This window comes from Ceratina calcarata, unplaced genomic scaffold (assembly GCF_001652005.2).
Source record: "Ceratina calcarata isolate Rehan_Ccalc_2016 unplaced genomic scaffold, ASM165200v1 scaffold39.2, whole genome shotgun sequence".
In the NCBI taxonomy this organism is placed as follows: Eukaryota; Metazoa; Arthropoda; class Insecta; order Hymenoptera; family Apidae; genus Ceratina; species Ceratina calcarata.
In genome coordinates this window covers 2,202,291-2,226,731 of record NW_017162322.1, presented here as the reverse complement: position 1 = coordinate 2,226,731, position 24,441 = coordinate 2,202,291, and the positions used below count along the sequence as shown (strand labels likewise).

At 37.6% G+C, this 24,441-nt stretch overlaps 4 protein-coding genes across 15 annotated transcripts in view; 2 read left to right on the top strand and 2 right to left on the bottom strand.

Moving 5' to 3' along the window:
- Svil (Supervillin) overlaps positions 1-15,511 on the top strand; it is a 22,347-nt gene extending 6,836 nt beyond the window's left edge. Inside the window, exons 1-29 of one of the 8 annotated variants that reach the window (XM_026814536.1) lie at positions 4,013-4,478; positions 4,550-4,717; positions 4,865-5,023; positions 5,098-5,186; positions 5,263-5,389; positions 5,461-5,692; positions 5,767-6,860; positions 6,939-7,185; positions 7,807-8,368; positions 9,313-9,478; positions 9,546-9,754; positions 9,821-10,149; positions 10,419-10,677; positions 10,744-11,008; positions 11,092-11,190; positions 11,262-11,430; positions 11,503-11,660; positions 11,720-11,961; positions 12,033-12,234; positions 12,306-12,457; positions 12,528-12,992; positions 13,078-13,228; positions 13,310-13,461; positions 13,525-13,797; positions 13,885-14,008; positions 14,078-14,272; positions 14,361-14,635; positions 14,698-14,853; positions 14,924-15,511. In XM_026814536.1, coding sequence (XP_026670337.1) covers positions 4,552-4,717; positions 4,865-5,023; positions 5,098-5,186; positions 5,263-5,389; positions 5,461-5,692; positions 5,767-6,860; positions 6,939-7,185; positions 7,807-8,368; positions 9,313-9,478; positions 9,546-9,754; positions 9,821-10,149; positions 10,419-10,677; positions 10,744-11,008; positions 11,092-11,190; positions 11,262-11,430; positions 11,503-11,660; positions 11,720-11,961; positions 12,033-12,234; positions 12,306-12,457; positions 12,528-12,992; positions 13,078-13,228; positions 13,310-13,461; positions 13,525-13,797; positions 13,885-14,008; positions 14,078-14,272; positions 14,361-14,635; positions 14,698-14,853; positions 14,924-15,010 — 6,804 coding nt within the window. In that variant the 5' untranslated portion in view covers positions 4,013-4,478; positions 4,550-4,551 and the 3' untranslated portion in view covers positions 15,011-15,511. Of the gene's footprint in view, positions 1-3,972; positions 4,479-4,549; positions 4,718-4,864; positions 5,024-5,097; positions 5,187-5,262; positions 5,390-5,460; positions 5,693-5,766; positions 7,186-7,806; positions 8,535-8,601; positions 8,811-8,876; positions 9,206-9,312; positions 9,479-9,545; positions 9,755-9,820; positions 10,150-10,418; positions 10,678-10,743; positions 11,009-11,091; positions 11,191-11,261; positions 11,431-11,502; positions 11,661-11,719; positions 11,962-12,032; positions 12,235-12,305; positions 12,458-12,527; positions 12,993-13,077; positions 13,229-13,309; positions 13,462-13,524; positions 13,798-13,884; positions 14,009-14,077; positions 14,273-14,360; positions 14,636-14,697; positions 14,854-14,923 lie in introns of those variants that run through there. The other 7 variants (XM_026814537.1, XM_026814534.1, XM_026814540.1 and 4 more) reach the window with 7 other exon arrangements.
- On the bottom strand, positions 44-2,905 carry LOC108626207 (isovaleryl-CoA dehydrogenase, mitochondrial). Its single transcript, XM_018026759.2, has 8 exons — positions 2,693-2,905; positions 2,377-2,466; positions 2,085-2,306; positions 1,687-2,014; positions 1,505-1,598; positions 1,333-1,423; positions 1,091-1,259; positions 44-1,024 (listed from the first exon to the last, which is right to left on the bottom strand). The coding sequence occupies exons 1-8, from the start codon at positions 2,840-2,842 to the stop codon at positions 891-893; spliced, it is 1,278 nt and encodes a 425-aa protein (XP_017882248.1). The 5' UTR covers positions 2,843-2,905; the 3' UTR covers positions 44-890.
- LOC108626137 (HP1 and insulator partner protein 1) lies at positions 15,340-24,441 on the bottom strand. 5 transcript variants are annotated; one of them, XM_018026633.2, is made up of 9 exons: positions 23,703-24,118; positions 19,674-23,181; positions 19,476-19,580; positions 19,182-19,345; positions 18,933-19,108; positions 18,636-18,846; positions 18,408-18,551; positions 17,139-17,304; positions 15,340-16,829 (listed from the first exon to the last, which is right to left on the bottom strand). In XM_018026633.2, exons 2-8 carry the CDS (start codon positions 23,131-23,133, stop codon positions 17,152-17,154), a joined length of 4,413 nt encoding a protein of 1,470 aa, XP_017882122.1. In that variant the 5' UTR covers positions 23,134-23,181; positions 23,703-24,118; the 3' UTR covers positions 15,340-16,829; positions 17,139-17,151. The 5 variants fall into 5 exon arrangements, with proteins under 5 accessions (XP_017882122.1, XP_026670343.1, XP_026670342.1 ...); XM_026814542.1 differs by lacking the exon at positions 23,703-24,118 and adding an exon at positions 24,354-24,441 and having other exon boundaries at positions 15,340-17,304; XM_026814541.1 differs by having other exon boundaries at positions 15,340-17,304.
- On the top strand, positions 17,317-18,553 carry LOC108626139 (uncharacterized). The gene is made up of 4 exons (XM_018026637.2): positions 17,317-17,589; positions 17,661-17,849; positions 17,910-18,116; positions 18,200-18,553. The coding sequence occupies exons 1-4, from the start codon at positions 17,488-17,490 to the stop codon at positions 18,377-18,379; spliced, it is 678 nt and encodes a 225-aa protein (XP_017882126.1). The 5' UTR covers positions 17,317-17,487; the 3' UTR covers positions 18,380-18,553.

Here is a 24,441-nt window from a genome sequence, read left to right as displayed (position 1 = left end):
TTACACGGTGACATCGACGTACGTTGAATGAAAAGAGACAGAATTAAATGTTGCACGTAAACGATTTATTAACACATTCGTGAATTACAATGGGTTCTTTTCCTCGAGTTATTGACGAAGGAGATGATACAATATGTAACGTCTCTGGGTTGCACTGTGTGTAACTTCAATGAATGCGATGCAGGGAACACGGTTCGTCGGAAATTGTATATCACCGAAATTAAATAACGAATGGGAGAATTATTAAATAGAAAGAGAGAGAGGTTCGGGCTGTTACTCACATAGGTCTCGTAATAATTTCCTATGGTAAACTTAAGGGACATCTTCGCCTGTCACGAGACCCACGGCCACACTTCCCTATCTCTATCACCGAATAACGAGACCGCCGAGTAACCGAAACCTACTCGCCCCTATGTGGTTCCGATCTAATTAGTTCGGCCGCACCGTGATTAATGAGACTAAATCAAGAGAGAAAGAGAAAGAAGTAAAAGGGGGTGCGTGGACTAAACCGAGAAAGAGAGAGTGGTACGTAAGTTTAACTTAAATTAGCAACCTATAGCGCGAAAGGTTAGTCAATCATAGTTTTAAGGCTGAGCCGTTCTAGTGACTCATTTATCTCGACTTACGCGATATTAGGAAAGTATATACAGATATCTATCGGAATCATATGCAGATTGGCAAAACCGATGACCTATTAATTGCCCGCGCGATAACTCCATAGTACCTCTAATCGCTAAAAGCGGAACTGACTAACAAAGAGGATTAAAAATAATTCATAGACGCTCGATGATTTATCGCGACGTTGTAAAAAACATTTTCTTTATCTTCTAGTCTTTTACAAAAATTACAAGAATAAATTGGTATCAGAAATTGGTAGAAAGAAGATTCCTTTACATATATTCTTCACTAATCGCTCTACTGATTACCATCCGGCGAATTTCGCTGGTACCAGCACCGATCTCGTACAATTTCGCGTCTCGTAAATACCGTCCGGTAGGGTAATCATTTATATAGCCATTCCCGCCTGAAGAATTAGATCAATTAAAGGCGGATGAATCTTAGTGTAAAATTTAGATTAAAAATAATTTACCTAGTATTTGAATCGCGTTCAACGCAGCGTTCGTAGCGCATTCAGAGGTATATAGTATTACGGCCGCGCAATCTTTTCTGTTTGTATTTCCTGCGTCGCAAGATCTAGCTACAGAGTACAAATAACTTCGGCATGCGCTCAGACTCGTGTACATGTACGCTATTTTTTCCTACATTACAATCGGAATATTTTAGAACTGAACATGTACAATTTTTCTTGAAGAAAGAGAGAGGACTTTATACTTGTATCATCTGAAATTCTGCGATCGGCTTCCCAAACTGTTTTCTCGTGTGCGCGTACTCGAAGGCCACGTCGCAGCAGGCTTGAAGAATTCTAATATTTAACAAAATGAAACAAGATCTGTCGTGTAAATTTAATGTAAAATATAATACAACGCGAAGAAATAAATATTACCCTACAGGACCTGCTGCTAAGATCAATCTCTCCAAATCTAAACCGCTGAATAGCACATAGATGCCTTTGTTTTCTTGTCCGAGTATATTCTCAGCTGCAATTAGTAACACCAATTGGCAGCGTGATTAACCAGCATCGACAAAACATTGTAAATTTAAAGAGCAATGAAAAAATGAATATACCAGGAACTTTACAATCTTGGAAGACAAGTTCGCCCGTGTTAGAACCTCGCATACCGACTTTATCCAACTTTTTTCCTGAGCTAAAACCTTCGAAACCTCGTTCAACGATAAATGCTGTGATACCGTGTTGCGGTTTAATCGCGTTCGGATTCGTTTTTGCATAAACAACCAGAGTATCCGCGTCAGGCCCATTGGTGATCCAAAATTTGTGACCATTTAAAACGTAATAGTCACCCTTCTTTTCAGCGCGCAATTTCATTGAAACCACGTCGGATCCAGAAGTCGTTTCCGACATCGCGAGAGCCCCAACGTGCTCCCCGGTACACAGCTACGAAAAAGTTTAAATACCCGTAGGAGACTAAGTACAAGATCTATAGACTTCGAAGTTTGTTCTTTACTTTCGGCAAATATTTTTGCTTCTGCTCTTCCGTCCCATTTCTGTGGATCTGATTAATGCACAAATTCGAATGAGCCCCGTAGCTAAGCGCTATAGCAGCCGATGCTCGGCTCAGTTCTTCCATAGCAATAATATTGTCCATGTAAGAGCCACCCGTGCCACCGTACTCGGGCTTTACTGTTATACCTAGTAAACCGAGATTGCCAAGCTTCTTCCAAAAATCCTAATTCATAACAGCCTTTATAATACACTCGAAGCTCATTAATCAATTGCTAGTTCCCACCGTCACTTACTCGGAACTCATCGAAATGATTCTTTCTGTCGATCTCGGCAGCTTTCGGTGCAAGTTCTTTTTGCACGAAATTAAATACTAATTCCCGAAGCTGTAAAGATGTAGAATTTTTCTATGACTAATTTACATCCACCGAATAATATAGTAAATAGTATAAAATAATTGACAATCAATCTTAGAACCAGTTCTATCAACCTTCGACTAATTTAATCAACGATTAAAATTGTAACTACATCTTTCATGTAGCAGGAAGATTTATGAAGATAATAATCTTTCAATTTTTTGTCTTGATAATACATTGCTATAGTTTGACTAACCTCTCTTTGTTGTTCATTAAGACCAAATATATTATCATCTACTTTGTAATATTGCGAAGAATATCTCACACCAAGCCCGTCTTTTAACTTTGAAAACTTTCGCAAAAACCTGCTCGCAATGAGCCCGTTCGCATGAAGACAAAACTTCATATTTTATGTTTTTAATATACTTTGAACCAGAATGTGAATCGAAAACAGATTTGGGAGCAAGTACGATAATTATCTTCAGTTAAATCAGTGATGCAATACATTATTCGATGCATCGACGCTTTTTTACTTATTTGAATAGATATGACTTATGACTGACAGTATTGAATACCACTTGCTGTGGATAGAGTTAGTTTTTCAATATAATTTTATTATATAATAAAAGAGTATACACTTGTTTAACAAAATCGTAGAAAAATTGTTGTCTGTACAGTTATTTTTATTCCTTCTCACTTCTTCGTTTAGTAAGTTAGGTTAGATTAAGTTAGATTAATTTGAACCGATATTCAACATTGCTACAGTACATAACGCGTTATCAAGACTGTTTGTTCGAGTAAACAAACTTCTTGTTAGATGCGATTCTTGTAATCAGTAGTTCTCATAGAGCTCAATAAATATGTAATACACTGAGACCACTCGTTTTACATCTCTCTCAAACCTTGGACCACCCTTTGTCAGACTCCAGGTACCAACATCCAAGTTCGCTACAATATTCGATTTCTGATCATACAAGCGTTGACGTTTGCTTAATACCTGAAGATGCAAAAATTTAAATGATATAAATTATTAATATATGTATCATAATTAGAACTTATGTACATTCTAATAGAATTTATATGGATTAAATACACAAAAGACACGAACCGGTGTGCCGGTGATCGGCTGTGACTTATGACAGTTGTGACCTTGTGACACATGTATAATTACCGAACGGCTTGATAATCTTTGAGATCGAATGGCATACATGTATATATTAATATAGTACATATATATATATACAACTTCGGATAGTTCGGATGACATTTATTTAATTCAAACAACGCCATCTGGTTCCGTTTAATACTTACCTTCGGTTTTATTCGTTCTACTTCGTTATGAGAGAAATTGTAATGACTAATACCTGTGTAATCTTCCCAGCGAACAAACATTCTCTCCGTGTTGCAAATTCTTGTCCACGTACGAATCGAGACTCCGCGAGATTTTATACAACTGCCCGATTTCAATGGGTGCTTTTTATATGTATTTTATAAGTAGTACTTATCGAATAGCTGTGATACGACATTAACCGATCTGCGTCACTGGTTGCGTTTTTGATTACTTTATAGAATTCGTTTTAAATCGTGATACGGCTGCAATGAAACAAAAATTATATTAGATCAGTAAGTGTGAGGATGGCCCTTTGTTATAATTCATACTGTACGAGTTTTAGCATTCTGTAAACATCTTGAATATTGTTATTAAGAATTAACATGTATAACGTTGACGTTTACTCGATTGGATCATTCGTAATTATGTTTTTGTTACAATATGTACGGCTGGATTTAAGTTTCGAAATTGATGAAAACCTTCGTTGACGTTACGTTCCATTTAGAAATCATGTACACGTATGTTCCAAATTCGTAAAGAATAAATGTACTGCTGTCAAAACGCTTGCAATTATTATTTTCTTGCTTGTTGATACGTTTGATACGTCAATCTGATCAGGTCACAGTTGATTTGAATTTTTTTATTTTATATTTATATTTATCTCCTATATATGACCTGTACTTTTGGATCTCAGGAAATTAAATATGTCGATGTATGTACTTAATTAAGTGATCATGAAAAGTATGTTAGAAAGTGTAAGACGTCATACAAGAATAATTTTAGGGATGGTAGCTGCTGGAGCCACAGTTTTAATGGCAACCAGTGAAGAAAGTTCTTCAAATAGAACACAAAACAATTCTACACATTATTCCCATTACAATGAAACAAATCATAATCAGCAGAATACACCATGTTCGCTTAAGAAGAATATAACATCATATACTGTGAGCAGTAAGTGTTTTACAAACAACATTCTAAATATATGTTAAGAAACTTATATTCTGCAATTTAAATATTTACTAATGATGCCCAAGAGAACAAATGTTAAAAAATGGCCTTCAAGATATATGCATTATACTTCAATGTTTCTTGTAACAGAGAATAAAAGCCGCAGCTCCATGTTGGAAAAGAATGGTCGACTGATTTCAAGATCTGAAAGTAAAGAGGGTAATAAGAACTTTACATTACACAAAGCAGCACCCATTCGTGAAACTAAGGCTTCGAGATTACGTGCTGCATCAATTATATCGCCTAATGGTAAGTGATACTAACAGTTATTTAAGAAAAATTAATCTGTACACTCTTTTACAATTAGTTCGCTGTTTGTGCAGGTGGTACAGTGTTGTCAAGGAGATTAGGTATGTCAGAAAGTTCTACACCTTTGGGTCTCCAACCTAGTACTAGTTTTTCAGTGAAAGATGTAAGCAGTTATATTTAGTACGACTATGGAAATATATGCATTAGTATTACATAATGTATGGAACAATGTTGTGCAGGAACATTCGGTATCGAGTAATAGTAGTATTACGAATTCGGTACGAGAGAGGGATAAAAGCTACAAGCGAAAATCGTATCTAAATCGTTCGCTTAATATGGAAACTACAGTGGATCGTTCGAATCAGTGTGAGTAATCGAAGATCATCGCCGTCTATGTTTGCACTTTGTCTATCTTGTTAACATTGTCTGGATTTTAGCTGAAAGTAACATCAGACACACCAGAAGACAATCAAATAAACAAAGTAACATATCTGATACAATATCCACTTCAAATTCTAGTAATCGGGCAATTAATTTAGGTAAAAAGACGTTTGTCGGGTCGAAAGTCGTTGGCCAGAGAGTTAAAGAAAATTATTCAAAAGCTTATACATTGCCTTCGGTAAACTCCCCTGTTACCGCTAAACAGTCGACCACGCAACGAATTAACAGGTAATTTTATTTCTTGGTATTTTCATTGTCTTTCCTGAGACACGAAACTACTGTTCCATGTGATTGTTCGATAGCGGCGGGCATAGCGATTCAGAAGTTTCGCGCAGAGTAGATGCGTTGACGGCATTAACGAAATCAGCGATAGAACGTGTAGAAAGACTTAAATCACACGCGAATCTACCTACAAATTATGGACCACGGTTGGAGAATCATTTATCTAATACAGCATGCCAAGGAGATTCTTCTACTAGTATAGAAAATAGCATGAATAGTGCGCGTGCGTTGCAATTATCACCGAGACGAGGTTCAATCTTGAAGAGGTCCAGCGAGGAACATCCTCAAGATGGACCGTTGAATTACCAACACGCGCCGGTGTCGATACTTAAGCATAAAATATCGGACGGTGATACGGGCCAAAATTTATCGACTGCCGTCAATCACACAGTTTTGCCCGTAACGTTTTCACCGTCTGTGAGAGAACCAACGCGTAAGAGGCACGGTATTTTAAAAAAGCGCAGTAGTTTGGACGAAAGTGAAATACTTCGTCGGCGCAGTTGTTCACCGGACATTTCAGGCACCGACAATGCGTGCTCTGAATTTAGGCCAATATTGAAAAATCAGAGGCGGTCGTCGTTGGATGAGATTATTAAAAGAGATCAGAGCCCGGATCCTCAGCCTACTTCCATATTGAAACGGAAATCGTCCCGGGAGGACGATCGAGAGGACAGGCAAGTCGGTTCCGCCGAACCGCAGGGCATACTTAAAAGAAAATCCACAAGTACCCAACGAACAACCGCTGTTAATCATCACGTGACCATTACAACGGATGCAACAAGTGCTGGCACTCCCGAAATACTTGATAGTTCCGAGGTGAGGCCGATCCTAAAGAAAAAGCACAGTAGGGAAGAATCGTTCGGTAGCGATCCACCCTCTTTAGAGCCACGACCGATATTGAAAAAGAAATCGAGTACGGAGTCGGACGAGCACGACGATAAACCGAAAAAGACTATTTTGAAGTGTGCACGGAAGAACTCGCAGGACGAATGTAACTACGAGACAGAATCGACTTCGCCGAAAAAGTTGTCGATGCTCAGAAGCCGTACTCTACAAGGTAGAACGAGCCTGCCCTTGGATAACGATCCTGTACGACCTATATTGAAGCAACCTGGTAATAGAGACAACGAATCGCGAGTCCGTTTAAACTTGTGTAATGAAACAATTGTTAGTGACGATATATCTACCACAGAGCCAGCAGATTTATTTTTGAGAAAACGGGCACAATCATTGGGCCATATGCAACCTTCCAATATTTCCAACGAATTCACCGGTGTACTTAACAAACGAAGATCTCTTGAATTGTTATCCGTGACCGACGCGTCGGAAGAAAAGTCGCAAGTGAAATTAACAACCAGTAGTATCTATTTAAAAACAGACCTTTCTCTGGGTGACGAGAGTGCCAATACTTCTACCCTTCCTTGTGACACGTTGTACAGGTAGCGTTGACGAGCTATAAAAGATTAACATTGTTTAGAATAGAAAGATGCTTTTTCTATGCTGAACGATATTTTCAAGCATGCATTTTAAAGCAGACTGTTCAGTCTTTTTTTGAAGACATTATTCGCATTTGCAAAGACGATTTCTTTATCTTCCTCTCATCAGGAATGCTTCAAAGTCACGTGGCATATTTTTAATTAAACGGTTCTGAATTGACTAGCAATATTACCAATTTCTATAATTTCTTAGCGCACATTTGTTTATGCTTTTACTCTCTATAGTAATATGTAACTTTGGCAAGACTTTGAATCTGTGCCAAGTTTAATTATAGATCACCTAGCAATTCTGAAAGCTACTGAAAACACAGATTCGGAACATGCACACAACCTGTACGTCTGTCTAAACGTTAGTCCCGATTCGAGGTAGTATAGTCTTCCTTTTTTAAAGAAGATCAGACACAAATTTAATATTAATAACAGATGCATTTCATGAATATCCTTATGTGCATACATCTACGTTAGTGATCGAAATCTGCTTTTACATTGCATGAAACTTAAAACAATATGCTGTCAAAAATCCTGGAATACATTTTAACAAACTATTATTGCGTTTGTTTGCAGTCTAACGAGAGGGAACGTCGCCGATAGAGAGAAGCAAACTGTCGCAGTTCACAAAAACGAAGACGGGAGCATAGTGATTTCACATGGACTTCCTGTAGATAGTATTATTGATAATAATATTCCAGATTCCTCTAGAATGAGTAGGAGAGAGTATACAAACAATGAAGCGTCGTTTTCGGAAGGCAAACCAGTCGACGAAGAAAAAGGCGGCGAAACTAACGGCATACATCGCAGAAACAGCGTCTCCAAAATGGCATTGCATTTCAGAGCCTTGCAGGAGAAAGCTAATTCTCAGGAGAATGATAGCTTGACACAAAAAGCGCAGTGTAAAGGTTCACGTGGCATACAACGATACAGAGAACGTAAGAGCCAAGGAAGCGACAGGTTTAACACTCAGCCGGTAACTTCCCAAGAGGTGCAAGAAGCGGTGCTACAGAATAAACGTAACGCCACGTTGGGTAGGAAATCTAGTCTGTCGGACGATAACTTGAATACGACCGATGACGAGTTCGACCCCTCTAAATTGAGCTTGGCGGAACGTGTGCGCCTGTTTAATCAGAAGATCGATACTGGAAAAAGTTCAGTGTCGAATAATACGTCGTCGGAGCGGCAGCCACGAAGAAGGCCAGCTGCTCGTTATAAAACGCAACCGGTTACGTCCGAAGAAGTCGAGGTTGCGTCTCGAATATCTCCGTTAAATAGTTTGAATCAATGCTTGATGGATGCTGGTAAGTCTTACTGTAATACCTGTTGTCATGACATAAATGACTAATTTTCGAATAAATTTTCCTGCAGGTGATTCACCGAAAAGCATTCTGAAATCCATAGGTTCGTACGCGAATGACGCACCGCGTGCGAAGAGCCCTGAACTCGAGGGCATGAAACTAATAAAATCCGTACTTAAAAAGGAATCCGAGGAATTGGAACAACGCATGGTTGACAATTGTGACACTGCACCGCGTTCTATATTGAAATGTAATTTAAAATTGGAGGAAGAGAGCAAGGTAAATAAAAAAGTTCGGCGAGGGAAGGAATGGGCATAATTCTGATATAAGATTTTGTACATACAGGAAGAGAATGTAACGGAAACAAATTACTCCGCGCAGTATGATTTAAATCGTGCCTACAATGAAAAGGACGATCGTACCGAAGGTAGGCAATACGAGAGTAAACAAAAGTATGCGATGCCTCTTTACAAACGTAGTACTCAGGGTGAATTAAATAGAACGAGATTCAAATGTGCATTAGATGACACAGATAACATTACTGCATCTAAGAAACGTGAGGAAACACCTCAGGCTACTGGAGGTGAGACATCCTCTGTAAGTCATGACGCATGTAACGTAAACGACGGAGCTGTGCCTCCTAATGGTCATCCTATTTTTCAAAAACCGACCAGGTAACAAATTTTACATTAATATATTTGCAAATTTAAATATTAAACAGAAAATAATAATGNCCTCTAAATTGAGCTTGGCGGAACGTGTGCGCCTGTTTAATCAGAAGATCGATACTGGAAAAAGTTCAGTGTCGAATAATACGTCGTCGGAGCGGCAGCCACGAAGAAGGCCAGCTGCTCGTTATAAAACGCAACCGGTTACGTCCGAAGAAGTCGAGGTTGCGTCTCGAATATCTCCGTTAAATAGTTTGAATCAATGCTTGATGGATGCTGGTAAGTCTTACTGTAATACCTGTTGTCATGACATAAATGACTAATTTTCGAATAAATTTTCCTGCAGGTGATTCACCGAAAAGCATTCTGAAATCCATAGGTTCGTACGCGAATGACGCACCGCGTGCGAAGAGCCCTGAACTCGAGGGCATGAAACTAATAAAATCCGTACTTAAAAAGGAATCCGAGGAATTGGAACAACGCATGGTTGACAATTGTGACACTGCACCGCGTTCTATATTGAAATGTAATTTAAAATTGGAGGAAGAGAGCAAGGTAAATAAAAAAGTTCGGCGAGGGAAGGAATGGGCATAATTCTGATATAAGATTTTGTACATACAGGAAGAGAATGTAACGGAAACAAATTACTCCGCGCAGTATGATTTAAATCGTGCCTACAATGAAAAGGACGATCGTACCGAAGGTAGGCAATACGAGAGTAAACAAAAGTATGCGATGCCTCTTTACAAACGTAGTACTCAGGGTGAATTAAATAGAACGAGATTCAAATGTGCATTAGATGACACAGATAACATTACTGCATCTAAGAAACGTGAGGAAACACCTCAGGCTACTGGAGGTGAGACATCCTCTGTAAGTCATGACGCATGTAACGTAAACGACGGAGCTGTGCCTCCTAATGGTCATCCTATTTTTCAAAAACCGACCAGGTAACAAATTTTACATTAATATATTTGCAAATTTAAATATTAAACAGAAAATAATAATGCGTTCGAGCTTTTATCAGATATTAACAAAGATTCGAATATTTCCTTTTGTAAATTATAACAAAAATTTTCGTTATTTTAACACTTGTGTCTTATCAAATTCGTGACGTCGAGCCTTTTATTTATTACTACAGCTACTGATAAGATTACTTTATGTTAAAGAACATATATATGCTTGAAAGTATATATGTGTTACAATTAACTACTTATAGGTATGCTTCATTGTTGAAGAGTGCCAGCCATCATGCGATTGGTAACAAAATCAACGAAAACGAATCAAATAGTGCAACAATTCGAAAGCAGCATGGTGTACCTCTTCCAGGATTGTGTCGTAGTGCAACGCAGACAATGTCAACAGTAGATAGCACTGATGGTCCGGGTATGAGTATCGCGGAACGATTGGCTGCGCTGCAACGTAGCGGAAATACAAATTGGAAAAGACGTATCGCGCCTGAGTCATCCAATTCGTCGGTAAATTATTGTAAAATACTTGTTGTGAAATGGTTTCGTGCATTTACTATCAAAGTGAACAATTAGGACGGAGCGTCTGCCAATTCGTCCAATAAAGAGGACCTAAGCATCAAGCAAGGTGTACTTGCCGATTGTCTTGGGAAGTTAGAATCCGCGACGGAAGGATGGAAAAAGAGGATAGCTGCCTCAGACGTAACAAAGTTCACAGTAGCTGGAAAAATGAAAGTAGAACAACCGGAGAAACTTGATCCAGCTCCGTCATCGCCGTTAATTGAAGTCAAGGACAGAAAGAAAAAAACACCTCGTCCTGAACGGTTTAAGGCAAAAAAAGGTAACTCCGACTGTCATAATTTTACTTTTAAATCGGGTACATTCCTCCAAGGGAGATGTCGGAAATGCGTAGTCTATTTTCAGGGTATTCTAAGGATACTGTCTCTACACCAACTAGTCCCAACAAGGAGTGTCGAATTAAACTGCCAGCAAGCTTCTCGGAACCTACGAGCGATGACAGTGGTCAGTAATCAATTTTCGTAGTTCTACTTCCTTAAATACCAACGATCTATTTGAACATGAATGTTTCACAGGTGAAGAAACGAAAACCGAAAAGGACGTTATGCCCGTCGTTTCGGTACCTAAGATAGACGATGAAACGTTCACTTCCTTTTTTACTGGGATTTCATTAGAAAAGTGTGAGGCTGAATCTGTTGATTTAAACGAGTCCGATTTTGATGTGATTTCATCGCAATCCGAATTGTAATTTTACCTAATCTCAGATCTGCTAATTGAATGTTGAATATCGGTTTTTATGGATTTCTATTTTTCCAGATTGGTTCAGAAACGGAACATACGCTTCAAACGACGGCGATTCGTATCTAGAAATCCACTCAAAACGCTTGCGGCTCGTACCGACTTAAAGTTAGAGTATACCGAAGTGCGGACTGATATCGCAGAGAGAGTAATGAAACAACTAAACGTCGAGAAATGTAAGTTTCGGCTGGTTATCATTAATTTGTTCCGATAGAAATATTATTTATTTTTGTAGTGGCGAAAAATTCGTCGTTAGCTATGGAAGCTCTAGCTGGCCTAGCTTCTACCGAAGACTTTAGCAATATAACGCTAAGAAATACAGCAGAAACGAATACATCAACGAATAGACTACAGCCGTACAAAGATTTAATGCTGATTTTGATCAAGGGCAGGAGGCACGTACAAGTGAGATTGGTCGAACCAGTCGCAGAAAGTATGAATAGTGGGGATAATTTTGTCCTAGTAACGAAATCAGAAGTAAGCAGAGCAATGTTATATTGACCAATATGGAGATAATTGTGGTATCTATTTTACATTTTTTAATCCAGGTTTATAATTACATTGGAAAGTATTGTAATGTTATTGAGAAAGCTCGTGGTGCTGAGATTGCACTGAGCATTCAACAGAATAAAGATCTCGGTTGCCAAACATTTCAAGTTATTACAATTAACGAAGATAAGATAACTTGTACGAAGAATCAATTGGAAAAGTTTTGGAATTATCTTGGCGTCGAGAACGAAAACGTAGATGGTAAAAGATAGCTTCTATTCTACAAAGAAATGAATTTACATAGTGATTTAATATTGTCATGTTAATGATAGTTATAGACGGTGGACATCCTGACGAGGATGAACTTTATGAAACATTTATGATAGATACGAACATGGTGTACGAAATAAAAGGGGAGGAACTGGTACCTCTCGAAAAATATTGGGGTGCTATACCAAAAATTGAAATGCTAGATCCAAATAAAGTGAGTTATTCGATATAAACATTTTTTAAATTAACTTCATTTTATAAACAATCGCATTTCTTTTTATAAGGTGCTGGTATTTGATTTTGGTAGCGAGATGTATATATGGAGTGGTAAAGGAGCTTCGGCTGATAAAAAGAGACTAGCGACGCATCTTGCCACGGAACTGTGGAAAGAAGGATACGACTATTCGGAATGCGCCGTATGCCCAATTACCGCCGCGTCTATGATAGGTAGACGCGTCGCGACAAAAACGGACTTAAAAGCTGCCGAAGTCAGGCCCAATTGGTGTATTCTTGCCAAGTTGACCCAACACGTCGAAACGATACTTTTCAGAGAGAAATTCCTGGATTGGCCAAACGTCTCTGGTATAATACGAGTCCGCGGTAGGCCAGAGAGCAAAGAACAAGTTGACGGCAGTATAACTATCGAAGTGTGCAATATCGATAATTTATTAGAAGAAAATACTACTCCGGTCGATCTGATACTTGAGGGAAGTCATTTGGGTCGAGGCACTGGTTGGTATGATGATGAGGTAATAGCATAGTATCATTTCGTCTAGCAATTTTCTTTTTACAATGCAAACAAATAACACATCTGCACTGTGTATCACATTTCAGTTAATGAAACAGACTATCGTCACAACAACGGGTATAAAAGTGTGGCACATCGATGAGTTCTCGCACACCCTTCTAGACGATTCGTCTGTTGGACAATTTTATTCTGGAGATAGTTATATCGTGCATTGGATGTACTCTGTTACTATCACTGGTAAATACAAACTGAGTTAAACACTAGATATTGATTTTTAAAGATTCTTTATAATATAGTAAATGGGATTTAATTCTGTAGGTCGCGAACTTAGTGGATTACCGTCGAAACATTCTGCGAAGGGACGCGATCGTTCAGTATACTTTATCTGGCAAGGACAGAATGCGTCTTTGAATGAACAAGGTGCCGCAGCATTACTGACTATCGAATTGGATAATGATCAAGCACCGCAGGTAATCACTTTGCATGAAAATTGTTGTCCGAATATCCCAGATTTATAAGTATATTGGTTGCAGCTTCGCGTAGTCCAAGGGCATGAACCAGCAGCATTTTTGAATCTATTTTCCGGGAGGATGATTGTACATAGCGGCAAGAAAACGAATTCGAGAAGTGACGATCGATGGCGATTGTACATATGTCGTGGTACCTTAGAGTCAGAGGTGTCTTTAACGGAGATTCCTTGTAGCACTCGTCAATTACGGAGCAGAGGTTGTCTATTATTGTTAGATTTAAAAGATGGTAAAATTTACGTGTGGCATGGATCTAACGCTTCACCGCATATCCGAAAGGTACTTTTTCACATCGTGTCCCATCCCTATCTCAAGGTATAAAATTTAAATATAATAGTCTAGCAGTTGGGCATGATTTATTTCTAGAATGCAGTTAGTACAGCTACAAAATTAAAAGAAAATCGGCCTCAAGAAACAGGTTTATCCTCGAAAGAAGATATAGAAATAGTTGAAACTGAAGAAGGATCAGAACCAGACGAAGTCATCAATGGTATGTAAAAATCTTACTTTGATAATTGATTGTAAAGTATACTCATAACAGCGATGTTTTATTGTATAGCATTGGGACGCATGAACAAGAAGTTGTACGTATCGTTAGCGAAGGACCAACTACATGAATATACACCAAGACTGTTTCACTTGTCAAGCGTTTCTAAAGAATTTAAATCTGTAGAGATATTGTGTCCTCATCGTGCTTCTTTGCCGACTCCTTTTCCTTTCCTGCAGGAGGATCTGTATCAAGTTCATCAACCAGGTAGCGTACGAAATATTCTCGAGAACAAATAGCTTTCTTTTTAATTAGTAATCGTGTATAAAAATTAATTGAATATCACGAATTCTAGCACTATTTTTGTTGGACAACAAAAATGAGTTATGGATATGGCAAGGTTGGTGGCCAAACACGGGCGCGGAAGATCAATCCGGTAGCAAGGCTGTTAGATGGCAAGCCGAAAGAAGAGCGGCCATGACAATGGCGATGCAATATTGGCAAAAGATTCATCCAGGAACCAATAAATTTCCAATTTATCTAGTCTGGGCTGGTCTCGAGCCTTTGCAATTTATAAATTTATTTCCTACGTGGACGTATCGCGACGACATCGCTGAATTAAATATAGAGGTACATCCTGATTTATTAATGTTATCACGATAGAGGAGAGTAAATAAATTATCTCTTAACAGGATGGACGAAATTCTGGAGAAGTATTGACCGTGGAAAGCGAATTGGTTCGATTAACACAGAGTACGTATCCTCCGGCTCAATTATTACAACGACCACTACCAGAAGGGGTTGATCCTACACACTTGGAATTGTATTTATCTCAACAACATTTTCAAGTAAGTTCCATGCAACCTTTCTTATAAAAGGAAAATACGATTGATGTATATTTTCAATGCTCGAAAACAGGAACTATTAGGCATGACTCAAGAAGAATTTCAAGAACTTCCCGTTTGGAAACAAGTGAACCTTAAAAAAGAAATAGGGCTTTTCTGATGAAAAATATATCCAGACTGCCGACTCCTACGAGAACTAGCTGCCCTTGTAAAACGATTAATAAAGTTTTTGTTAATTGTTTTATGATGTTTATAACTTGAAAAACTTTTTAACTTCTCGGTGTATGTGAATTCGCGTTTATAAAGATATGCCTAAAGTTGCCTATCGATAAAAAGAGATACTAATATTATTATAATGCAGTTATAAAGATGTTTTACTACTATTTCAAAATATAATATATACTACATAAATAAATATTAACGTGCGCCAGCGCACGCAATGAACACGAATAGGTGATCATATATTTTTAATACATACTAAACGTGAAATTGGCTTGTGAATATTTCCTTTATATTTGTATATGGGCTTTATATTCAATGATAATACAATATGTTTTAGAATGGCTTATTCTTACATGTGTAACATTTGTACAAGAGCGACTGTATTCTTTACAACGTACTCCGTGTTTTTGAACAGTATTCAATGAAATTTCTCAATGTTGCCTTGAGTCTTATTTCATGGCCCTTTCTATAGTCCTTAACACGTCCCGTGCAAAGTCGTTTTTGCCCGTCTTGTCATTCAGGCCGTTTGATGTTTCGCGCATTAAATAAATATTCTTACGTGTACCATTTATGGTACACGTGGCCTGAAGGTCAAGTGTAACATGTACCATAAATGGCACGAAACGTGTTAAAGGCTCACAGCTTCACCTTGTTCCAATACACTTTACTATCCTATCATAAATATGCATACTTTTAAAATACCTTCATACCTTTTTAATCACGATTCGATCGATCACGATAAAATATGTATCATATACATTCTAATCTCATTAAAATATATCCAATGTAAATGCACGATCAAATTTTAAGTTCTGTACATATAACACACTTATCCATAGAATTTCGTTATTTCAAGTACATACACGAATGGTACTACAAGTAATCGATGTAGACTATTCTTTTAAACAAATTACAGTGATGCATTATACGCGTTTATATCAACGAAAAGATAGTAGAATTAGCTGAAAACAATTTGGCATATCCTAATTTTAATCAATCAGTCAATTATTCTTGTACTTTTCTCAGCGTGTAATTATACAAATATTTTCTCCACTACGCCTATTTTCACTCATCTTTCTTTTTCTTTTTATAAATTGACCAAGGCACAAATTCGCATTAAGTGTATAAAATAATCGTAGATCAATTTCGAGAGTGTAATCGAAATAATCACGTTCTGTTCAAAGTTTCCCGACGTCTGTGCAAAGAACACAAATCCACTCCAATGTTTACAATGGTCGAGTCTTTATTATACTCTATACAATTATGGTATGCTATGGAAAGTTTATATTTATATACACGCGAGACGAGATGCGGAGCGTATATACTCTTTCAAATAATGCAATTATGCCACGATTTAAAATAAACGACCGGGAAGTCGTTTATCCTCTTCTTCGTTTCGATTCTGTATCAAATTATGCATATACAAATTTTATATATTTTTATACAAAGCACAATTTAAGAATTATTTAAAATAATAACGCGAGACATCTCGTCTCGCGCGGTCGTGCGCGCACATACTTAAATCTATACATCTAAATAAATCACCTAATATTAAAATAGTCCATCTGAACAATTCTGATCCTACAAGTTAATTGAAAATAGTCGTGCGTTGATTGATGTAAAATGGTACACCAATATTGTGACTTTTCTTTTTGACGTACCTCATACATTAATTATTAATCCACACATCCAATTTACGATACAGACAGTTGCGTCGCAACACGATGTTAGTACTCCGATTCTAATCAGTTGGGTATCTGTAGCACATATATAATTGTATCTTTAGTACGGTGTTCATCTTGATATGCGACAAATGTGAAAACTAACTTTAAAAACGATGTGTTTTTCTTTTCTTAAAGCAGACAATGTATTGTACAACACTATATTATACAAATTATATGTAACAAACGACAAATGTATTTACAATTTGCAAGTTGTTATATGTATTAAAAAGATCGATATCATTGCTGGGTTGTAATTTTTCATCAAAGAGACTTTCGTTCATGCTTGATATTCTTGTTTGCATTCCCACTATAGTGTTAGTACAGAAAAAACGTAGTTATTACCGTTTTTATAGTTTTACTGGATCTTCCCATCGATGTAAGCCTTTATGGCGGTCTGACACTCCGCAGAACACCAATGCTGGATCAACAGATACGTTTCCGACTCTAATGCCGCGTCCAATTTTTTACGCAGGCTGTGGCGCAGCAACGTCTTCGTCGCTTCCATAGACTGAAAATTGAATAAATAAAACGATGATTCTGTATGTATATGTAAATGAACAAAATTCAGGATGTATGATATAAATATTTATCAGTCCGGTACATGCGAGTCAATGCGAGCACAGTGGTAGAACGTTTTAGTGTTATTATTCTAACGCCTATTCGATGAGCTGGTGTAGTTACGTCTATAAAAATGTTTATTTTAACTTGCTTCTTGTTATTCGTGGCAACTGAATGTTCTTATGTTGTCATCAACAGCAAGTCGAGTAACGTCACATTCAGATACTTCGATGGTGTACGTAAAACTAATTGTTACAGAAAACTGTGAAGTAAGGTCGAGTATTTAACACGTACATGTTGACACAGATTCACGGGGAAAGTGATTTGCACGAATGTGAAATGAACGAAGCGTGTAGTGTGATTCACAACCGATTTTGGGCATCTAGTTTAACAGAAAGACTTTGTCGCTGTCGTAATGGAAAAGAATGTCCCTGGCAATGGACAAAAGAGCTTGGAAATACCTCTGTTTCGCTTAATAACAGATCGCACATTGAGGTACACGGAAATTTACGAGTTTCAAAACAATGCTCATACATCAGTTAATTTTTCTTTCAGTTTTGTATTTCAATAGCAGAATTGGATGCATGTACACACACGCAAGAAGCGATAAAAATTTATGGGAAAAGCGATAGAAATAATTCTTATTTGATACCGCAAAATGCAACTGTAAATTGTATTTGCCCGGAATCACACTACTGGCGACTTCAGAAATATACGTATGGAAATAATGATCTGATCACACAAACGTTCAAGTGTGTAAAGGTATTCTCTCCAGACTGATAAACATTTTATCAAAAACAGGAATTTAGAAAACATATAAAATTTACATTTTTATGCATGCGCAGAAAAGGATGTGCTACTCTTATGAATTTTGTGGCCATATACGATCTGACTTGTACTCGACATATTATAGATGCACTTGCCCAGAAAATCATTTATGCATTTTTAAGGATAGGGAGAGAGAAAATGTTCAAGAACTATTTTATTCTGGTCCTGCTTACAAGGGCTACTGTCTTCCGTTTTAAGATAAGTAATGCACGCTCGTACACGTACCTGCGAGGACTGTTCGCTCATAGCTTTTAGACTCGGTAACAATTCGACTTGAAATCTGTCGGGCCAAAGGACACGAGTAACGAGACCAGCTCTTAGAGCTTCGCTAGCAGTTAAAGTTCTGCCACCTATTAGTAATTCACTCGTCTGCAATTCAAACCATTCAATTAATTGGTTTCCTAAATAAATTATCTGTGAACGACTATACGTGCATTAACATACTCTACTTACAATTGCACTTCCTAATATATGCGACAAAGTAAAAACAGCAGCACCTTCAGCGATCTGTCCTAATTTTCCATAGGGAGTGTTAAACGTAGCTTTGTCGCTAGCTATTACAAGATCAAACAAAGGTAGCATTGTTACTCCAAGCCCGACTGCAGAACCCTGAACGCCAGCGACGATGGGTTTGTTAAACGACGCCAAACATTTAATAAAATCTCTGTATGCGGAAAAGCGGAGTGTTTTAATTATATTACATAAAGATAAAAATAGTATAATAATAAAATAGTGATAATAAATACGCACTTAACCGCGTCCGCCAATTGTTCTGCTTGATTCCTTCGTTCTTCCTTGTTCACTTGTAGCAACGGAGATAGTTCGAGACCCTCGCAAAAACTACTGCCCGTTGACGTTAGCAGGACTACCCTACAATCGTCGTCTTTCTTCAGGATTGATAACGCCTCACGAAATTCTTGCATTACCTAAACAGAATTACATATTCATTAAAAGAAATGGATACATTAACTAAAGCATTCTCCTCATCGTTCCTCTTACCGGAAGTGTGAGAGCATTTCTTGTTTTCGTCGTAGCCGACGGTGTTAATATTAATTGCACCAGATTCCCGTGTCGACGTACATTTATTTCCTTATTGCTGAATTGACTTCGAATATCTGATTTCGTTTTGCCGATATCCGATTCTAGCGTCTTAAAAATGTTCGCTGAAAAATTATAGCACTGAATTTCATGTTTTAAATAATTGTTTAATCAATATCACGATTTGCTAAGAAAATGCTAAACACTATGGGAACATAAAGGCTTTCAATTTCTTTCTTAATGCATTGCCTTCACCTTTATTCTTACGGTTTCCCGTTGAATTTGCAGACCGACTCCCTGAGTTAATTACTGACAGGGCATTTGCGGCTGCTGCAAGGCAGGCAGAAAGTTCATCTTCTCCTTTAGAAAAGACTTCAATGTTATATGATTCGCTCGTTTTAGGAAACATAACATTGTGCTTCGCAGTTGTTTTTGTATTGGACGTTATCTTACCTGTAGCTGCGCCGTTCGACCGCGTGACAACTTTGCCAAAACCAGTGCTGGTCTCATCTGTTTCGACTTGTCTAGAATTCTTCTCTGGCTTCTTTGAATTCAACTTTTTACTAGGACGTGCAGAAGAGGCCGCTTTATCCTTCCCAGTATCGCTAACATCTATCGGGTCGTTCTTCTGCACAGCCTTCTTTTTACTCTTCTTCGCATTCGGTTTTTCCTCTTGCGAAATTCGTCTCTTCGTGGATCTTAAACTATGAGTCCCACTTTCCTCGACTTTGGCAACATCAATTTTATCCTGTGAGTCTATACTAACTCTAGGACTTCCAGACGCGCTGGAAAACGAACTGGAAGAATGCCTCCTAATTATAACAGACGCATCCGCCGCATTTCTTATTTTCGCCGGTAAAATAAACTCTTGCGCTGGTAAATTCGTCGGTGGCTTCGGCAATGGACCTTGATCACTGACCTTCTTCTCCACTGGTCCATCGCTTACGTACACCGCAGCTCTTTTAGATCGTGGAGATTTCGATACATCGGTCGTCGATGTCCGTAATCTTAATACGGCGTTACGTACTAACTTCTTCCTAAGCTTAAGTTCGCGTTGCACCTTTTGTAGGTCCATGTAGGTCTGCTTCGTTTGAGATTTCGAAAGTAATTTCTTCTTATCAGATTGCTCCACCTCGTACAGTAAATTCACAACGCCCTCGTCCAGAAGTAATCTGTCTATTTCGTTTATAAACTTCTTCTTCGGTTTGCTTTCTCCACTGTTATTCTTCGTAGCTTTCTTGGATTTCGAGGCTGCCTTCGATCCTGATTTCTTCGGCGAGGCATTCAATTTTGATTTCAAAGCAGCGGGCTTTTTGTTCGAAGGCATGTTTTGCCTTAATATCTTTTTCACCACTATATTTCGTTTGGGCATAGAAGGATTTTTTTTATTGAGATTTTGTTTTGGAGGCTTCGACGTCACTTTATTATTATTATTTGTGATTTGTTTGTCCGTCTTCGCATCATCAACTTCTTTTTCATTCACAGGTAAATTAGTCTCCTTAGGTACATGATTCTCGGTTGCTGAATCATTATCAACTTGTACTTCATTTGCTTGCGGAGGCAATTTTTTAGGTGACGGTACTTTGCTTTTATATACTTTTTGCCGTTTCACAATACTTTGTTGTTCTTCATGCTCTCTGGCCTTCTCTGTGGGTTTTCGTTTTCTACCCGATCTCGACTCATCTAATCGTGCATCTTGCGCCTCCGTGCTCTCCTCTCCAGTGTGACATTCGACAGTTGCTGAAACGTGATTAGAACTTGAATCTTCCGCAGATTCGTTAGGGTCATTTATCGTATCAATTTCAACTTCCTGTTTCACGAAGTCCTTCTCTGCGTCAGTTGGCTTTGCCTTTACTTCTTTGGACGCTTTACTAGGCGTAGGTTTAACTGGTTTCTTCTTTTTCGCATTTTTACCTGTTGCAACCGGTAATTCCAGAAGTTGTTTCAACGCCAGTTCCCTTTCGACCAAGGGGTCGAGTTTTGGCGGTGTATTGTAACCACTTTGATCGACTTTCACCGGACGTTTTCCTTCTTCTGTCAAAGTTGGTGGTTTCAAATTAGACCAGTCAGGATCAACATCGCCTTCCAGTATTGCCAGCAATTCCTTATTGTCCGCGTTACTTTCTTTACCGGTGTCCGTGTCGCTTAGATCTTCTGTCGCTTTCTTATCACAGTTAGGAGATTGAGACAATGGTATAAGCGCCGGCAAGACACTCCCCGAGCCACCAGTTAATTTGCTTGACAATCTCTGCGTTAGTTTCTTAACAAAAAATATATCGGGCTGCAGAGGTTCCATCTTCTGTTTCTCACGAAGTCGTTCTTTTAGCGCTTTCGTTACTTCCGCTGACGATGCTATTTGACTCGTTAAATTACGGCCACGACTGACCGGTGTGTCGTTCGGAGACTTCCCAACACTTTGCGACATAGATAAATTAACTTTGTCCTTGAGTGACTTTATTATACTACTTTGACTATGTTGTTTCTTCACATTTTGGCTGTCATCCTGTTCGTCTTTTGGCATTCGTGATTTCTTCTCTTCTTTAACAGCTTCGAAAATACTTTCCACTTCCTCGACAGATTCCTTCTCGATACAGGTGATTTCTTCTTCGACCAATACAACTGTACCCTCTTCGATTGTTTGCGACTTCGTTTCATTCAGCAGACTTTTCAGTTCTATCTCCACGGTGTCCGGTGCTTTGGATACAGAATGATTGTCGTCTTCTGTATTCTCGTCGCCCCAGTCATCAAAAATATCTTGAATCACGCTTCTTTTCTTGATCGGGCTCACTTTGTTCGTTTCGCTTGTAAATAAATTTCCTTCCTTCGCATTATCTTTAGGTGCAGGCGAGACAATTGTATCATAAGTAATTTCTTTTTTCATATTAATCTTATGTAGGCTATCACAAACTTCAGTCTTGATTTTCTTACTCTTTCCGATCGACTTCTCTTCATACCTCTTTCTACAGTCCTTTTGCATGCTTTCGTCTTTAATACTAGTATCATCTACAACCTCTGGATTGTTAACCACTTCTGGAGTAGTAGAAGTTACGGAATCTTTTTCTGAATCAGTGTGATTTACATCCTGCCTTTTCTCCTGAGTACGAGCATCAGGAATTTCTGTATCTACAATCTCTGTCGCAATCACTTCTATTATGGTTCCATCATTCTCTATTAAATTAAATTCTTCATTGACCACATCTGTTTCCTTCATCTCCTTGTGTTTTACAGAAACAACACTCTGATTGCCTGCTAAGGGATCCTCTTCATGAACAGTCACAACAATATTTTGTTCCGTGGCCTCATTTGAATCATTGATAGTTTCCACAGTCAGCACCATCACTTCCGAGTTACCGTCAACCAGTTTCGATAAATCTGCATCTGTGGCTTGCAACGATTGGTCCTTATCTTCAAAAGTCTGGCTAAGTGATTTAATTAATGCTTGACACTGCGCGTTAGTGTCATCAGCAGCATTTATATTCATCACCGTAGAATCATTTTGTTCCTCAATATTTTGTTCCGTCTCAACATTGTTGGGCATCTTTTTACCATCTTCATCCAAAATTGCATCTGGTGTACACTCAGAATTACTCTGAACTTTTACTTCCGCTAATTGATTTACATCCTCTATTTGAAGTTTTTCTTTTGCTTCATTTGTGATGCATGGATCATTGTTATCTGCTTCATTGATCACATCATTGTCTGTGGTTTCTATCACTTCATCATCTTCTTTCACTGAGTCTGTTATATCACATTTGTTTAATGTTGAAGGATCCTGAGTTGTATTGTCTGTACAATCTTGTGGAACATGAGCCACATCTTTTACATCATCTGTATTTAATTCTTTATCAACATCTGTCGCTATTAATGAGTTTGTTTTATTAATATCACTTTTCACTTCATCTATTTGTTCCATGGTAAAACATCAAGATTGTCCCAATTATTTAATGAACCATGGATTGTCCTATTAGGAGAGAACAATGATTACCATAACAGATCTTCAGCAGATAAAAATAATATTAGTTTGATTTATCAGATTTCATTTCTTTAACATGTTTAACAATATTTTATAAGTAGTATATCCGTACGCTTTACATAAGAAAAATGCTTCTTCAAAGAAAATATCATAACCTTACCTATAGTCTCAAATCGTACAAAACTAAGATCTTCGTATTCCCTCTACACTATATAAAACATAATAAGGGAATCGAGCTAAAGCCGGACCAAGTAAAGTTTAAATGAAAATTCAGGGTTGAAAAATATGAAACTATACTCTAATAGCATCGTATTTCAATAATTCTCGGGATAACAAAAATGATAGGTTCTAAGATCATATAGAAAACGAGTTCTTTCGATTACATGGAACTGCAACAATTTATCTAACAATTTCCAATTGGTACGATTTGTGTTTACATTGTTACATTATGTCAACAGTATTTTTATTAAATATGTAAAATAATCTTAATGGCAGAATGTAAAACGTACCAGCCAGGGCTGTCGTGTCCATACCATACAGATTCCAATGAAAGATACGCATTATTCAAGCTTTGACATATTCTGCGACGCTTCGTTAATCGAATATCTCACGTAAATTAGATCTGAATAGATTTCACGCACGGAAAAAACAATACTATATTGCTTTCTTAAATCCAAACACAATGTTTACAAGAATGAAGTCGGAGGTCTGTACAACCGTAATCAATTTAAACACTCTCCCAAATTTTCTTTAACGAAACCAGTGAAAACCGTAAGAAATGCGAAATCTTCGTTCACGATTAAAACAAATAATGCATTCCGTAACACATAATTGTAATACAAGTCCTGTATAATCACAATCAGTACTTATAATCATATGTATAGTCACATAGATAGCCAACGAAGATTATCATTGATTCCTATGTGTAAACATTAGATATTAATTACAGTAAAGAAAAAGAAGAACAATTCCTTCTGAATTTTACGATATATAAATAAATTGCCAAAGAACTCTGTTAAATATGAAATAAATATTAACGAAGTTTGACAACATATATACATATATATGCATATATATATATATATATATATATCAAATGCGATGATGTTTAAAGTTGATGAAAATGATAATAAGAAGATTCTAATAAATTATATACATACCATTTCATCATAAATACGAAGCTGTTATATTGTTAATGAAATTTGTTCAACGACAGATAAATGATATATATATGTTTTAAATACTGAG

Coding starts and splice junctions, on each gene's coding strand:
- LOC108626207 (XM_018026759.2), bottom strand. CDS start 2,842: ATGAAGTTTTGTCTTCATGCGAACGGGCTCATTGCGAGCAGGTTTTTG. Junction 1,599..1,686: donor CCAAGATTGTAAAGTTCCTG/GTATATTCATTT, acceptor TACTAATTGCAG/CTGAGAATATACTCGGACAA. Junction 1,260..1,332: donor CAGAATTTCAGATGATACAA/GTATAAAGTCCT, acceptor ATTGTAATGTAG/GAAAAAATAGCGTACATGTA.
- LOC108626139 (XM_018026637.2), top strand. CDS start 17,488: ATGTTTATTTTAACTTGCTTCTTGTTATTCGTGGCAACTGAATGTTCT. Junction 17,850..17,909: donor ATAACAGATCGCACATTGAG/GTACACGGAAAT, acceptor TTTTTCTTTCAG/TTTTGTATTTCAATAGCAGA. Junction 18,117..18,199: donor AAACGTTCAAGTGTGTAAAG/GTATTCTCTCCA, acceptor ATGCATGCGCAG/AAAAGGATGTGCTACTCTTA.
- LOC108626137 (XM_026814542.1), bottom strand. CDS start 23,133: ATGGAACAAATAGATGAAGTGAAAAGTGATATTAATAAAACAAACTCA. Junction 18,847..18,932: donor CAATTGGCGGACGCGGTTAA/GTGCGTATTTAT, acceptor TTCCGCATACAG/AGATTTTATTAAATGTTTGG. Junction 18,552..18,635: donor ATATATTAGGAAGTGCAATT/GTAAGTAGAGTA, acceptor TTTGAATTGCAG/ACGAGTGAATTACTAATAGG.